This window comes from Cygnus olor, chromosome 1, assembly GCF_009769625.2.
Source record: "Cygnus olor isolate bCygOlo1 chromosome 1, bCygOlo1.pri.v2, whole genome shotgun sequence".
Taxonomy (NCBI): domain Eukaryota; kingdom Metazoa; phylum Chordata; class Aves; order Anseriformes; family Anatidae; genus Cygnus; species Cygnus olor.
Window position 1 is genome coordinate 209,292,478 of NC_049169.1, and position 16,343 is coordinate 209,308,820.

The 16,343-nt window shown below is 70.0% G+C and overlaps 2 protein-coding genes across 2 annotated transcripts; both read right to left on the minus strand.

Moving 5' to 3' along the window:
- Positions 1 to 572: 572 nt before the first annotated feature.
- HPX (hemopexin) lies at positions 573 to 4,640 on the minus strand. The gene is given in 15 exon segments (XM_040544681.1): positions 573 to 1,103; positions 1,106 to 1,225; positions 1,336 to 1,480; positions 1,792 to 1,811; positions 1,814 to 1,921; positions 2,167 to 2,274; positions 2,602 to 2,815; positions 2,914 to 2,956; positions 2,958 to 3,026; positions 3,028 to 3,086; positions 3,349 to 3,467; positions 3,470 to 3,497; positions 3,926 to 4,011; positions 4,188 to 4,258; positions 4,415 to 4,640. Coding segments are annotated over 15 exon segments (1,359 nt in total). The 5' UTR covers positions 4,480 to 4,640; the 3' UTR covers positions 573 to 999.
- A 468-nt stretch (positions 4,641 to 5,108) lies between these two features.
- Positions 5,109 to 15,851, minus strand: TRIM3 (tripartite motif containing 3). Its single transcript, XM_040544680.1, is given in 22 exon segments — positions 5,109 to 5,527; positions 5,530 to 5,581; positions 6,113 to 6,203; positions 6,205 to 6,251; positions 6,356 to 6,414; positions 6,417 to 6,425; positions 7,116 to 7,296; positions 7,360 to 7,527; positions 7,594 to 7,697; positions 7,770 to 7,928; positions 7,931 to 7,988; positions 7,991 to 8,443; positions 8,445 to 8,495; positions 8,594 to 8,778; positions 8,869 to 8,983; positions 8,985 to 9,017; positions 9,083 to 9,190; positions 9,193 to 9,264; positions 9,266 to 9,323; positions 11,374 to 11,398; positions 11,401 to 11,535; positions 15,674 to 15,851. Coding segments are annotated over 22 exon segments (2,391 nt in total). The 5' UTR covers positions 15,804 to 15,851; the 3' UTR covers positions 5,109 to 5,429.
- Between the last annotated feature and the right edge of the window lie 492 nt (positions 15,852 to 16,343).

Genomic DNA, 16,343 nt, shown 5'->3' on the forward strand with positions numbered 1-16,343 from the left:
TGCTCCCAGCCTCCGTAGGCCTCCTTTTATGTTTGAGTTTGGCCAGGAGCTCCTCAATCATCCATGCAGGTCCCCTGGCATTTTGCCTGGCTTCCTGGCTGTTGGAATGGGCTGCTCTTGAGCCTGAAGGAGGTGATCCTTGAATCTAACCAGCTTTCCTGGGTCCACTCCTCTCCAGGGCCTATCCCACAGGGCTCTTCTGAGCAGGTCCTTGAAGAGGCCAAAGTCTGTTCTCCTGAAGTCCAGGGTTGTGAACATGCAGTGCACCCTCCTCGTTGCCCTGAGGATCTTGAACAACACCATCTCCTGGTCACTGCAACCAAGGCTGACTTTGATCTTCCCATCCCAACATGCCCCTCCTTGGTGCGGATGAGCTCCAGTGGAGCACCTCTCCTCATTGGCTTCTCTATTGCTGGAGAAGGAAGTTATCACTAACACACTCTGGGAACCTCCTGGATTACTTATGCCCTGCTGGGTTGTCCCTCCAGCAGATGGGTACAGCACAGCGTGGCACGGCTGTGGTACGTGTATGGGTGTGGGTACAGTACGGTGCATTCTGGTCTGACCCAGCACAGCAGGGCAGGGCGAGCACAGCCTGACATCAGTCAGCACAGCGCAGCACACACTGGGTGGTGCAGCACAGCACAGAGCAGTGTGGCATGGCAAGGCCTGACACAGCCACGGGCTGCCCCCCGACATCCGCTGGGACTCCCCTGCGGCCCGCCCAGGGCACCCTACTGGAGGCCCCACTTCCCCTGGGGGTGCTTGCCGCCATGCCCCAGCCTGTGGGGAGTAGCCCCCAGACCTATGTGGTAACCCACAGGGTATCCACAGAGGGATAGGGATTCAACTGGCAATGGGATGGAGGCAAGGACACATCACAGTTGTGCTGACCCCCCCACACTCCTTCCCCATCGCAACAGCCCTGGACAGATCAGAGCAGGGTCTCGGGGGCTCCCTGGCTTTTATTGCATGCTCGGGAAGCAGGAGGGGCTGCGGTCACTGCGGGCAGCGGAAGAGGTCGACAGCAATGCTTTTGGGGGGGGCAGGCAGGCGCGCCCCCAGTAGTTCGTCAACGCTGCGGTACTGGTAGTAGCTGTCCCGCGGAAGAGGAAGACGCCATCGGCAGTACACATGGCGCCATCCACACCATCGTGGGGCAGTTGCAGCAGCTCGCCCGCATGTCGCGGCATCTGTGTCAGGTCCACACGCCGCATGCGGTCCCCTGTCGGCACAGCTGCCGTCAACCGGTGCTGTAGGGCCAAGCCCGGGGACCCGGTGCTGCCCTGCACCCACTCTTGGCCCCAGCATGGTGCCGGCACACCCACTGCCCACCTGCGATGATGTAGAGCTCTGCGGAGCTGGGGCAGGTGAAGGCAGCGTCTGCAACAGGGACGCCCAGCTCATCCTGCAGAGCCTTTGGGTACCCCTCCACCTGCCGGTGGCCCTGGCCCGAGAGGTAGATGGAGACCTGGGAGCCCTGCGGAGAGTGGTGAAGGTGATGGATGGGCACGTGAATGGTCATGAATGTCCATGGGGACAGGGATGGGGCATGGGACAGGGATGGGGTGGGCAGGGACATCAGGGATGGGGAGGGCCTTATGGAGGCCCCCGGCTGGAGGCAGCTCAGGAGTGGCTGGAGGTGCTGGCTGGGGGCTGGGGGAGAGAAGTAGTCGTGGGTGGCACCGTGCCACTGCCTCCCCCTGCCCTGGTGCCAGCAGCAACGTCCCCTCAGCAGCCCCCATGCCAGGGGTGATGTCCTGAGCAGCCTGTGCCGCGGGGGTGTCCCACCTGAATCAGGTACGTGCTCCATCCCAGGCGAAGGCAGCATCCACCTCGCCCTGCAGCCCTGGCCAGCTGTGTCCCTGGGGCCAGGCGTGCCACCCGTCCCGCCACGAGTCCAGCCGGAACAACAGTCCTCCTGCAGGATGCATCAGCCACGGCCCTGCCCCACAGCCCCCTTCCCTTTGCCCCACAGCCCCATGGTGCAGCCAGGACCACAAACCTATATCCTACAGCCCACAACGCCCAATCCCACAGCCAAGCCCACAACCCATGGCCCCATAGAGCAACCAGGAGCACAGCCCTCCACCCCACAGCATGGCCCTGCAGCCCCCCGCATTGCCGCAGGCACTGCCGACCCCATGGCCCGTCAGCACCCCTCACCGCGGAAGGCGTAGATGCGGCCGGTGTCATCGGAGATGACGGCTTGGAAAGGCAACCCGCTGCAGCGGTCACCGGCATCCCCCCACGAGGCGTTCCCGTGACCGTGGCCTGTAGGGCAGTGGCAGCAGTGGCAGCAGGAACAGGGAAAGGGATGGGATGGGGGGGGGGGCCAGGACAGCCAGCAGGGACCCTGCTGCAGGGTGGGGACCTCAGGGTCCCTTGGCCACCATAGTCCTGGAGCCCTGGCACCCAGGGTCAGGGCCCTGCAGGGGGGAGGGGTCCCCAGAGTGCACATCGCAAGGGTAGGTCATAAGGGTGCAGGTCCCCAGGGTGAGTCCCCAGAGTGCAGGTCATCAGCATGGGACCATGGGATAGTGCCCAGAGCAGGGGTTCCCAGGACGTGGGACCCTGGGACTGTCCAGGAGGGGCCCTCACCTCGGCCTGGGCAGGGTATGAAGTAGTCGCGTAGGTCACGGGGGTACCCGGGGGGCACCTCGCCAGTGAGGGGGTCGAAGCGCTGGAAGCTGGTCCCCTGCAGACAGTAGTAGCGCTCCAGCCAGCGCAGCGCCGCGTCACAGGGCCCGAGCCATGGCCACGTGTGCTGCTTCGTCACCCGCAACGCCAGGTCAAAAGAGAAACACCTTGTCCCCTGCGCAGGGGAACGGCACGGCTCGTACAGCTCGGCACAGCGCGCAGCACCTGAGCCACTTCCAGCCCCTCCACGCCCCACGGTGCCCCCGCCACCACCCTCCCACCTGGGCCATGCTCACCCTTGAAGAAGAGGATGGTCCCCGCCACACTCCTCGGGATGACACTCCACAGCAGCGTCCAGGCCCCCGGGGACCCCTGGGAACTCGTCCCAATGCGCGGGGGAAGCCAGGGCGCAGCTGGCCCCCAGCATAGGCCCAGACCTGCTCGCCCTGCAACGTGCCCCACAGCCTGAGATCCACGGGTCTCATCCATGCCCCAGCCAGCCCCACAGGGCTGGTCACAGACAAGACCCCCAGCACCCAAACTGTGGGATGGGACCCCAGGACTGTCCCTGCCAGCACCACCCACCCACGGGCCAACCCAAGGGCAGTGATCAACACAGGGTCAATCCCCCTGACCCCAGGGAGCAGGACACCGGGAGGCCCCCAGCCCAGGCCCCCCCAGCCCGGGATGACCAGCCCGCAGCCGTGCCTGGAAGAGGTAGAGGTTCTGGTGCTCCTCAGGGTGCTGCCGGTGGTGGATGCGCAGCGCCGCGTCCACGGGGCCCTCCAGCTCCAGCCAGGACACAGCCAGGGGGTGGCCGTGGGGCGGGGTCCTCGCGGCGAGGTCTCCCAGACCTCCTTGCCTGGGCAGAGGCACTGTGCTTGCCCCACAGCAGGCGGCATGGGCCCTGGCGCTGCCCCCCCGCACCACCCCAAAGCCCTGCTCCTAGCCCAGCCTTGGCATGGGAGCACCCCCCCCCCATTTTCTCCCAGGGCCCCACCTCCACCCTCATTTATCACATGCCCTGTATCCTCTGGTCCCCACCATGATCTGCCCCTATGGACTCCAGCCCCCCCCGTTTCCTGGACACTCCCCCCACCTTCCTCCCCAGACCTCCAACCTCCCAGTGCCAGACCCACTCCCCCCAGCACCCACACCCCTCCTATTCCTCCACCTCCCCAAATTCCACTTCCCCACAGCCCATTACCACACTCCCGCTGCCAGCCCCATCCTCCCCAGACCACGTTTTCCTCCCATCCCCTGACCCCGACCCAGGTGCCCCAGCCCCACCTCTGAAGAAGAGCATGGTGCCGTTCTCGGTCAGTGCTGCGGCGTCAAAGCCACCCTCATCCCCACAGAGCTGGGCCAGGGCTGGGGGGCAGGGGGGCAGATGGTTGGCACGGACCCTGGGACTGACCCCCGGGTCCTGCCTGCTGCCCCAGAGCACCTAGCGTGCCCCATGGCACCGTGTGCCTGGACCCTCCCGCACCCCCCGTACCTGTGTGACCCCATGGCACCTCTACCCCCTCCCTCCCCACGGCTCTCACCGGTTGTCGTTGCCGGGGGACTCGGCCCCAGGGGGTGCCCTCCTCCAGACGCATCGGGTTTGCGGTGGGTCCTGGGGACAGGCAGGTGGGTCCTGGGGACGGGGGCGGCCGCGCACCCCTCCCAAACGGCCACATTCGCGCCCCGCGCTGCCCTGTAGCCCCCTGCCCCGCACAATCCCCGTCCCCACAGCCCTGCCCCGCGCAGCCCCCGCCCGCCCCTCACTCACAGGGGTCGGGCGCACCCCAGGGCCAGGGCGGCGGCCAGGCAGAGGGCAGCGGCGGGGACCCCCATGGTGTGCGCGGCCGCCGCCGCCGCCGCCGGCCCTATATAGGGGGGGCCTTGCACAACCTCCCTGCCCCATTGCTCAACCCGGACCGCCCCGCGCAACCTTCGGCCGGAGGGGCCGGGGCAGGCGCACCGGGTCGAGGGGGGAAGGGGAGGAAAAAGGGGGAAAGAAAACCGCAGCCCGGCGGGGGGGCACACGGGGGGCGCGGCGCGGTGGGGACCGGGGCAGCCCCCGCTCGGGGCCGAGCGGGCTGGGCAGGGCCGGGCAAGGCCCCCCCGCAGGTGCGCGGCACTGGCGCCGTCCCAGCCCCTTCCCATCAGCTGCCCCCGTGCTGGGAAGCGCCTGGCCCGGCTCTGTTTGCTCTGGCACGGCCCCGCGGGCAGGAGCCGTCAGCCCGACCTGTGCCGGGCAGCCCGGGGCGCGGCGGGGGGGCAAGGGGGCGGGGGATGGGTGGGGGGCACGGACCCCGCGGCTCCCGGGGCACCCCCGGTACTGCCACCCCCCCCAGTCCCGGGGTCCCCGGGGCGCACCCATCCCGGCAGAGCTCCCCGTCCCGTCCCGTCCTGTGGGATGCCAGCCCCGAGCCCCGCGGCGTGGGGGGGCCGCAGCCGGTGACACGTTCCGGGAGCGACGGTACCCTCAGAATACTTTATTTTGTACATACAGAGCGTGCGAGCGCGGCCGGGCGTGCGGCGGCAGCAGGGGGCTGCAGGGGGCTGCAAGGCCGCCCCATGCCCGCCCCACGGCCCCCTCGCCCCGTGCACCTCAGGGAGCCCCGCGGGCGCTGCCGTGGGGAGAACACGGCCACCCCCGCCCCACGCCAGCCATGCCCATCCTTGCCCTGCTCTGGGCCCGGCTGCCCTGGCGTGGGGATAAAGTGCACAAGAGGGGCAGTGCGGGCGGCGGGGGCTCCCGCGTGGGGTGGGCACCATTGCCCCCCGGGTCCCCGCCGCCCCTACTGCAGGTAGCGATAGGCCTTGAAGCAGTGGTTGCCCGAGTCAGCCACCACCACGTGTCCGTCCGAGGTGAGCGCCAGCCCCTGCGGCCCGTACAGGGGTCGGCCGCCGTGTTGATGTAGGAGAGGAAGGAGCCTGAGCTGTCAAAGACCTGCAGGGCGGTGCCAGAGCATGCTGTGATCCCGGCCCTGTGCCCTCCCGTGCACCCATCCCTGCCCCTGTGGTCCCACGGACCCGGGGATGGCCCTGCCCTGGCTGTCCAAGCCTGCCCAGCAGCCCCAGGGCCCATCCCCACCATGAGGGCCCCCATGGGCAGGATCCATCTCTGTCCTGCGGCTTCCCATGGGCACGAGGTCCCTACCCCCACCCCAATGGTCCCCGTGGGCACACACCCTTCCAAGCCCTTATATCCGTCATGGGCACACTCACCCATTCATGCCCCAGATGTCCCAGCAGTCCCCATGGATGTACAGAGCTTGTCACCGCCCCAGTGACCCCCCCCGTGTGGGTGCACACCCTGTCCCTGCTCTGCTCCCCGATCTGCCCTTTGTTAAGTCACTGTTCAGGGCCACAAACCCTGCTCTCTGCCCAGGACCCCCTGCTGGCAATGGGCTGTGGGCACAGGGATGGGGCTGCCCCAGCCCCCCACAGGCAGGACCCCGCGCTGGGGCCGCACTCCCACCTGGATGCGGCTGTTGCCCCAGTCGGCCACGATGATGTTGCCATTGGCGTCGACAGCCACGCCCGTGGGGGCGTTGAACTGCCCGTTCCCTCCCGTGCGACCCAAACTTGAAGAGGAACTCACCGTCCGCGTTGTACACCTGGGGACGAGGGTGTCAGTGGCTGCTGGCATGGGGCCAGTGGCACAGTGGGACGGGCACAGCGCTGGGGCGCCGCTGGCACTGCCTGCCGCAGCCGGGCTCACCTTCACGGAGTGGTTGTGGAAGTCTGTCACCACGATCTCGTTCTTGTTGTTGACCCCACGAAGTGGGGCCCTGGGGGAGCAGCGCTGAGCCCAGGTGGGGATGGGGACACCGGGCGCCAGCACAGGGGTCCTGCCCATGGGAATGGGGATGCCCGGGTGCTGTGCCAGCACCAGCACCAGCACAGATTAGTGGGGTTAGTGTGTACAGGCAGCCATGAGGCCATTGCAAGGGCGTTAGTGCAGGCAGTGCTTGGCCCCGGGGTGGCTAGAGAGGGTCCCAAGGGAGCCCAGACCTGAGGGGGACCCAGTGCCCCGACTGCCGGGGCAGAACCAGGGACCATGGCCAGGACCCAGAGCCAGAGCCCAGATCCAGGACCCAGAACCGGAACCTAGAACCCAAGCCCAGCCCCAGCATCAGAAACAGAACCCCAAACGAGGACCTAGAACCAAGGCCTAGAACCCGCACCACATCCAGAACCCAGGACCCAGAACTGGAACCTGGAGCCCAGCCCCCCCACCAGCGTCAAGACCCAGAAGAAGACCCAGCACTGGAACCTAGAACCCGGGCCCAGCACCAGCCTCACCACCCGAGCCCAGAGCCCACACCAGTCCCAGCCCCAGCCCCAGGTGCCGTGGTGCCGCTGGGTCGGCTCCCGCCGGCACAGGGAAGGCATGCAGTACTCACCCAGCCCGGCCCCGAGCCAGCGGGCAGCCAAAGGCATGCAGTAAGGAAGAGGGAACTTGCCCATCGGTGTATTACCATCGAGTGTACCTGCAAACTGCCGCTCGGCCGTGCCGCGGCTCCCAAACTTGGTGACCAGTTTGCCGTTGGACTGGAAGATGAAGACGCAGCAGGCCTTGTTGTCCACCACGATGATGTGCCCGTTGCGGTCCACAGCAACGCCCTTGGGGCCCATCAGCCGCCCGGCCCCGATCTTCGTCTGCGGCATCAGAGACATCAGGGGGGTCCCGAGCCGCGCCCCCTGCCCGGGCCCCCCCCTCACCTTGAACTTGCCCTCGGGGGAGAAGATGCTGACCCAGCGGTTGTCATAGTCAGCGATGATTATGTCCCCGTTCATGTCCACGGTGACGCCGGTGGGGCGCTGCAGCTGGCCCGGGGAGCGGCCTCGCACGCCGAAGCGCAGCCGGAACTGCCCCTCGTTGGAGAACACCTGGGAGAAGGGGGGGGCTCAGCCAGGGCGGGGGCCAGGGGCCCGCGGCGCGCCATCAGCTCCTACCTGCACGCACTGGTTATTGCTGTCGGCCACCACGATGCGGCCGGCACTGGAGGTGGAGATGCCCTGCAGGTTGGTGAACTCGCCCTTCTCCCGGCCGCGGCTCCCTGTGGCAGGGACACGCAGCTGTCAGCGGCGCCCCCCGCGCCTCCCGCAGCCCCTCCGCCACCGTCGCTCACCGACACGGAAGATGAGCTCGTCCTCGATGGGGTTCTCCTTCTTCTTGCCGCTGCTGTACATGCTGGAGGGGCGCCGGAACGGCTTCTGCCGGATGTGCCCGCTGCTGGGCGACTTCACGCGGCGCTTGACGTCGTCTGGGGAGGGGGGCACGTCGCAGGCCTGACAGCGCGGACGCGGAAGGGGCTGCCACGGATGGGCTGCCCGTAGAGGCAGGATGGAGAGCAGGGAAGTCGCCCTCGGCACGCGGCGTGTACAGCAGCTCGTAGGTGCCGTTCTTGTTGTCCAGCACCTCGCTCTCAGCCACGCTGCCGTCCGGCCCCGTCACCTGGAAGCGCAGGCTGGCGCTGCCGCTGCGCACCAGCTCCCCGTCCTTGTCCTTGGTGGTGACGCTGAGCGAGGCGGGCTGTCCCACCACCGCGTGCCGCAGCCCCTCGCCGGTGGCCACCGTCTTGTGCGCCGTGGCGCTGGTGGTGATGAGCACGCCCAGGTTGAGGATGGACTTGCGGACGCCGTCGGTCTCCACCACATAGTCAAGCTGGTCGTTCTCGTGCTGGTGCTCAGGGAACTCTTGGCTGGCCAGCTCGCTCAGCCGCTCGCATCTACTGTTTCTTCACCGCAGCACCTCGGGCGCCGTGCCGTGGTGCAGCGCCTGCTCAGTGAAGGCGCAGCTGCTTGAGGATGTTCTCCTGGCCCTGGCGCAGCGCGTCCAGCTGTGCCTGCAGCACCTGGGGACACGGCAGGGTCACCGGCAGCCACGTCCCTGCAGGTGCTGTGCCGTGACAGTGGCGGCTCAGGGGAGCATGGCAGGGGCGGGCAGCGCTACCTTCTGCTTGGCCCCGCAGATGGCCTCCAGGTCCCGCACCAGCAAGCCCTTACGCTGCTGCAGAGCCTTCTCCAGCTCCTCGAAGGTGCTGCCAATCTCGGACACGGCCTCGTTCTTGCGCTCCACCAGCTGCTGGCTTATTTCTGACACCAGCCCAATGGCGGCTGCCAGCTGCGGGAGCCTGCAGAGCCGGGGCTGGGCACAGGTACGCGGCCGGGGACCCCGGGGCCCCCACTCCCCCACCGTGCCCCCCCCACAGTATCCACCCTAACCTTCCCTGATGGCCTCCAGCTGCTGCTGCAGGGCCGCCTTGTGCTGCTCCACCACGTCGCGTAGTGGCACTGTGACATGCTCCCGGTGCTCCCCTTCCGTGCACTCATGACACATGGCTTGTCTCGCAGGACTCGCAGTAAAACTCCATCACCTGCGGCACCGGCACTCAGGGCCCCCCCTCACCGGTACCCCCTGCCCCCCCCTCCCGCGACCCACCTTGCCCTCGTGGTTGGGGCAGGAGAGGGGCTGGCGGGACGGCGCTGACGGGGGTCCAGCCCCTGGCCAAGGGTGGGGGCCACGGCTGTCAGGGTCACGCTGCAGGCACCCTCCATCAGGTTGGTGATGAAGAAGTTGTTCTGCAGGGCCGCGACGCCCCGCTCGGCAGGATGGAAGGTCTGGGCGGCAGACGGGGCAGGAGAGGGTCAGGCTCTGGGGCGGGATATAGTTCTGGAGACACCTGGGCAGAACGGGACAACGAGAGGGTCAGGGCCACCGCCATGTGGGCGCAGGGCAGTGTGCGGGGCAGCAGGATGGGCTGGGCAGACAGACAGGGGCCGGGGGGACAGGCGGACAGACATGGGGCTGTGCCACAGTGCACAGAGGCACACAGGGCAGGAGCCAGGGATGGGGCTGGGGACAGACGGATGGGGGCTGTGCCAGCATGCATGGGAGCATAAGGCAGGAACAGAGGAAGGGACTGGAAGGTCAGACAGACAGCGGGACAGGCAGATGGGGAGCTCCATCGCAGTGCCTCAGGGTGCACAGGACAGGAGCAGAGAAGAGGCTGGGGAACAGAAAGACATGGGGCAGAAGGATGGATAGGGCTATGCCACAGTGCATCAGGGTGCATGGGGAAGGAGCATGGAAGAGGGCTGGGGTATCAGACAGACAGCAGGACAACCGGGGGTGAGGGGGCACAGCGCTGCAGTGCCAATGGAGAGCTGGCCACTGGGCCCCGACATGGGACTGGACCCACAGATAGACACAGACAGGATGGGACAGGACCATGCGGGTAGGGACAGGGAAGCGCCAGGTGCTGCCAGGGGCCTGGGGGGCACAGAGAGAGTAGACATCAGTACAGAGTCCCCGGCCATGCCGCAGCCCCAACCAGCCAGACCCTGCACTGTGGGGCAGAAACAACCCCACTGCCCACGGGGTGAGGGCTGTGGGGGCAGTGTGGCCCCCACCCCGGGTGGGGGGGCTTTCACCCCATCTTGCAGTCGAGACATGCAGGGGGCACAGTGGGGCTCTGCTCCCCTCTGGCAGATGGGGGGCAGGCATACTGGGAGCATGGAGTGGCCTGGGGCAGTGCATGGGGTGCTGCAGTGCAGAGCAGTGAGGGGGCAGGGGCGTGTGGTGCTGCACAGCCTGGAGGCAGCAGTGCACTGCAGGGGTGCAGTGTGCAATGCAGCGGGGCACAGTGCGGGCCATGGGGACATGGTGGGGATGCAGCCTGAAGGCAGAATGGATGTGGCAGGGGGCAGTGGGGCAGTGGGAACGTAGTGCAGTGCAGCTGGGTGGCAGCAGGGATGCAGCGAGGCGCAGCGTGGGCTCAGCAGGGATGCAGCGGGACAGAGCAGCCCCAGCTCAGCTCCTGCAGGAGCTGCGGGAGGGGATGCTGGGGGGATGCAGTTGGGCACAGCACGGGTGCAGCGAGGGCGCTGCAGGTATGCAGCATGAACGCTACGGGGCGCAGTGACCCAGCCAACCTGCAGGAGGTGCAGTGAGGGAAGCGGCCAGTACAGCTGTATGGGGTACGGCAAGGGGGTGCAGTGGGGCTCGGGGTGCAGCGGGGGACACAAGCAGGGACACAGCTGGATGCAGTGGGGACACAGCGGGGATGCAGTGGGGCCCTGGCAGTAGGCGGGGGTGCTGCAGTGGGGAGCATTGGGATGCAGGGGGCCCATCAGGGGTCTGGACATCCAGTGCAGGCACTGGGGGTGCAGTGGGACCCTGGTTCAGCTCTGGCAGGAGGTTTGGGAGGGAAAGTGTTTCAGAAGATGCAGCACAGCACACGGTGAGTGCTGTGGGTAATGCAGCGTGGTGCAGGGGGAAGCATCAGGGCACAGCGGGTAGCAGTGGGCATGCTGTGAGAGACGTGCAGCGAGGCGCAGCAGGGATGCAGTGGGGCACAACAGGGATGCTGTGGGGTGAGGTTTGGGGGCAGCAGGACAGAGGGGATGCAGTGGGGATGCAGTGTGGGTGAAATGAGTGTGCAACAAGGTGCAGCGGGGATGCAGCAGCGCACAATGGGGATAAGGTGGGGTGCAGTGCGGATGCAGCAGGGGTGCGGTTCGGGGTCAGCAGGGCACAGCGGGATGCAGTAGGGCTGCACCAAGACGCAGCAGCGATGCAGTGGGGCACAACGGGGGTGCAGCAGGGACACCACGGCATGCGGCACAGCACCATGTGGGTGCAGTGGGGCACAGCGTGGACACCGCACGACTGCAGTGGGGAGTGCCAACCCCGCGGTGGGGTGTGGACGGGCACCGTGGGGCAGGCCTCACCTCTCGCAGAAGGTGTGCAGGCAGGCAGCACCTTGGGGTTGCGGTAGCGGTCGAGGCAGATGCTGCACACCAGGAACTGTTTGTCAATCTGCCGCACCACCGGGCTGGCGCTGGCCTCCCGCTTCGCCATGGCAGCGTTCCCGCGGCCCCACGGTGCTCGGCCTGGAGGCGGGGGTGGTCAGGGGTCAGCAGCCCCACGTCACCCCCAGCCCCACACCGGCCCCGTGGGCTGGGCACGCAGCATGCACTCACCCCGCAGGGCTCGGGGCAGCCGCAGCCCTCGCCCCATGCGCCATGGGCAGGCAAGGGCGAGCAGGGCCGCTGGCCCCCCCACTCCCACCCCAGGCGCAGCGCCCCACGGCCAAGACCCACAGTGCGGTGCCGGGGGCCGGCAGCAAGCACACCCCCCCCCGCGGAATGCTGCCCCCCACGCAGGACACCCACCCCCCGCCCCACGGAGCCCTGCGGCCCGCCCCCTCCCAGCCGCTCCCGGACCGGGGCCCGGGCCCACGCCCGGCGCCTTCGCCCCCCAAGGACAGCGCCGCCCCCCCGCCCGCCCCACGGGTGCCCGACCCCACGCAGGGGGGCCAGGCACGCACCCGCTGCGCCGCCCCCGCCCCACGACGAGGCTCCCCCCCCGCCCCGCGGCCCCGCGCTCCCCGCGCCCCGTGGGGCCCCCCACGCGCCCCCGCCCCACGGCGCCGCCCGACCCCCCCCGCCCCGTCCCCGCTCACGGCGCTGCGGCGGCCCCACGGCTGCAGGCCCCGGCGCGGCCCCGCCCCGACGGCCATTGTGCGGGCCCGGCACCGCGACGTCACCGCCCGCCCGCCCCGCCCGGGGGGGGCACGGGGGGCACCGGCACCGGGACGGCGCGGGCCTGGCCCTGGCGCTACCCCCCCCGCCTCCCCACCCCCGCGCCGGCCCGGGCCTCTCCGCACCTCCGCCGCGCTCGCCCCCCCACACGCGGGCCGGCGCCGCCCCGCATCCCCGCGCAGGCCGCCCCCCATCCCCACCCGTGCCAGCGCTGTCCCGGCCCCAACCCGTGCCAGCCGCTTTGCCCCCCCGCCCCGCCCTTGGCCGCCGCTGTCACCTTCAAGCCCGGCTCGGCTCGCCTCGGCTCAGCCCCCGCCGCGGGCAGCCGGAGCCGGCGGGCGGCAGGGCGCATCGCCGCGGCTCTGCGCTCGGCTCGGCTCGGGCCCGGCGCGGGCAGGGACTGCGCCAGGGCTGGGCACGGTCCGCAGGCCGCATCTGCCAGAGCGGCCCGCACCACTGCGGGGGGGGCGCCCGGCGCCGGCTTCTGGCACGGCGGCGCGCGGGCACCCCCCTCGCGGACCCCGCGGGGGCGGCAGCGCGCCCCAGAGCGCCCACGTCCCGCTGCCCGGCCCGGGGGGTCCCCGGGTGGTTCCCCGCGCGCTGCCGTGGGGAGAACCCGCGGGAACGCCCCCCCCGCCTCCCCCGCCCGCCAATGGTCGCGCCCGGGCTGTGGCTCTGCAGTGGGGGGGCTCCGGGCGCGCCCCCCCCCGCATCCCGGGGTACCGGCTGTCGCCACGGCAACCGCATCCCCGCCCCGAGAGCATCCCGAGCGGGGGGCTGCCGCCAAAGAGGGGGTGCGCGCCCCGCGCCCTGGTGCCGGAGCCTGCTGCTGGCCGCGCGTGGGGCGCAGCCGGGCAGTGGTGTGGGGCGCAGTGCCCCGCCTGCCCCCCGCTGCCCTCCTGCCCCGGCCCCCCGCAGAGCGCGGCAGTGCCGGGAGCACCGGGGTGACACTGCTGCCCCCCCCTGCTGCCACCGCCCCCCAGAGCCTCCACGCTGCTCCCGCTCACCTCGTGCGGCGGAGCCAGGCAGGCACGGCCAGGTCCTCGCCTGTGGGGACGGGAGAGTCCCCAGCCCTGGGACCTGGCGCTGCAGGTGCCAGCTGATAGCGAGGAGCAGGCAGGCGCGGGGTGGTTCAACGCGTGGGCTGCTGCCCCAGTCCCATGGGTGCTGTTGGGGCCGATCCCCACCAACGCCTTTGCGACACGGCCCTGGCCTGGGGCTGCCCAGGCCTCCGCAGAGGAACCGGCTGGGCGGCATTCCCACCCGTGCCACCAGCACAGCACCCGCCACTGCCACACCGCAACCGCCGCCTCTGCCGTTGTCCCCACCACCCATGCTGCCCCATGCGGCAACGCCATCGACTGGTGCCCTGGGCCCTCTACTAGCCGAACGTCTTCAGCATGGCCCAGTGCAGGCAGAGCGCCCACTCGTGAAGGTTATGGGTGACACCAGGGGCGTGGGGAAACTGCTCCAGGGTGCACCAGCTGGGGAAACTGTCACCAGGGCAAAGACTCCACCCCGAGGGCCTTGGGCAGGTGGGAAGAAGGGGGCCGACAGGAACGGCGTGATGTTCGTAGGGACGAGTGCCAGTCCTGCTTTCAGGAGGACACAGCCCTGTCACAGCACCGCCAGGACTGCCCAGCTGGGAAAAAACAGCCCTGGGGAAAATGTCCTGGGGGGTCTTCGTGGCAGCAGGCAGGACAAGGAGCCGCAGGACACCCTGGCGAGCAAGGAGAGCCTGGCAGCACCCAGCCTGTGGGCAACAGGGGCACAGAGATGCCAGGGGGGATCAGCCCCCTCTCCACATTGGCACCTGTTTAAACCACATCTGGACACTGCTGTGAGTTTTGGGCCCACAGCCATGAAAGACCCTCAACAAACTGCCCCAAGTTCAGGGGGGAAGGCATGGGGATGGTCATGAGCTGAACCTGCTCTAAACATCAGGAAGCACTTCTCTACTGAGGAGGCGATGGAGCCCTGGCCTGTGGGGTCTCCTGCCTTGGAGATCTTCACAAGCCACCTTGAAATGGTCCTGGGCAGCCTGCTCTAGGCGGCTCTGCTCGAGCAGGGGTTGGGGCAGATGACGTTCAGAGGTCCCTGCCAACCTCAACCATTCTGTCATTCTGTGATGCTGTGAGCACTTGCCCTGCAAGGAGGGAGCTGAGGAGAGACTGAGGCTTGCTCAGCCTTTAGGAGAGAAGCTTCCAACACAGCAGCAACCTGATGGCTCCGACAAGGAGGTTACTGAGTCAGAGCCAGGCTCTGCAGCGTGGTGCAGGCTGGAGAGCCCGCAGACAGAGGCAGAAAAGCAAGTTTTGGGCTGGATCTTGGGAAAGGCTTTCCCCACGAGGACTGTCCGGGAGTGGAGCAGGTTGCCCAGCGAGGCTGTGCAGCCTCCATCTGCGCAGGTTTTCAAGACGCTGCTGGATAAAGCCATGAGCAGCCTGGTCTGACCCCACAGCTGCCCCTGCAGGCGTTGGAGCAAAGCCCTCCCGAGGTCTCCAAGCCCCCCGCACTGGTACCCTGCCCAGGCTCCAGCTGCCTCCGGCCCCCGCCCGGCCCCTGCACCCTTTCCCTCCGGCCACCTCCGAGCGCTGCTGGGGGTCCCCGCGTGCCCTTCCCTCCCCCCCCGCAGCCGGGGCAGCAGCGGGGGGGCGGGAGGGGGCAGACGGCAGCGGCTGGGGCGGGGCGGGGGGGGCGCCCCCAGCTGCCCCGCACGGCCTGGCACGGCCGGGGCACAACAAAGGGCGCAGTGAGCGGGGAGGCGCAGCTGGGCCGGGGGGGCGCTGCCGGGCGCGCGGGAAAGCCCGCGGGGCTGCGCCGCTGTGACAGCGGCCGGGGGGGGCGCCGGCAGCGGGCGATGGGGCTGGGGGAGAGCGGGGGGGGGTGGTCCCACAACGTTTATTGGCACTCGGAGAACAGACGCGCGCACGGGGAAGGATAAAACCCGGTCGGCTCGGGGCAGACGCCGGCAGCCCTCGGCTCCCGCCAGGCCCTCAGCTGGGGGGGGCCCCGCGCGCCCCCCGGCCGCCAGGCGCCGCAGGAAGCCGAGCAGCGCCGAGCCCTCGGAGGGGGAGCGCGGGCCGGGCCGGGGGCGCCGGGCCCCTTCCGCTGGAAGAGCCCGGCCAGGCCGAAGAGGGGCGCGGGGGCTGGGCGGGCGGCTCGGGCTGCCGGGGGCTCGGGGCCCCCCCGCGGCTCGGGCGGCTCGGGCAGCGCGGGCAGCGCGGGGGCCGTGTGGCGCCGCTGCAGGGCCGGGGGGCCGGCGAAGGGCGGCGGCAGGGCGGGGAGCAGGGCGGGGGCCGCCCGGCTCCGCGTCCCGCGCCGAGCAGGAGGCGACGGAGCGGCGCTTCTGCCGCTGGAGCTCCAGCTGCTGCCGCCGCCGCCGCGCCTGCTCCCGCGCCCGGTTCTCCTGCGGGGGCGCGGCGGCGTCAGGGCGCGGCGGGGGCCGGGGGGGCGCGGGCGCGGGGCGGGCGGGGCGGGCCGGTACCTGCACGGCGCCGAGGAAGCGCCCCGCGAAGCCGTGCAGCACGGCGCACAGCTCCTGCAGCCCGCCCCGGCGCCGCCTCCTCGCAGTAGAAGTCGAGCGCGGCGGCCGCGGTGCGGTGCAGCCGCTCCATCGCCGCCCGCGTCCCGCGCAGCTCCTCCTCGGCCGCCCCGCAGGAACGGCGGCAGCCGCGGGCCCCAGCCCCGCCGCGCCCAGGCTCCGCGCCCCGGCCAGGCGCCCCGCCAGCCGCCGCGCTCCCCCTCCACCTCCGCCTGCTCGATCCTGCGGGGCGCGGGACGCCCCGTGGCACGGCCCCGCCTCGCCCGGTGCAAGCCCACGCGGGCCGCGGCCCGTTCCCCGCGGCAGGGCCCCGCGTGGCCCGGGAACCCCTTACCGCGAGGCCGGGCCCACGTGCGGGCAGCTTGCTCGGGAAGGTCCAGCAGGCTCCTCTGCATCCTCGCCGCCTCCTGCGGGGCCACGGCCAGACAGTGTGGCCCCCGCAGCACTGGGACAGCCGGGGGCACCCCCACCGCCAGGCAGAGCCGCAGCCCCACGGAGCAGAGCAGCGGCTGCCCACTTCCCCGTGGGGCTAGTGGCCAGAGCAGGGCGCACACCCCAGGGCCCCAGACAGATGCAACACGAGGATGGTGGCGGGCACGACCTGTTAACACCT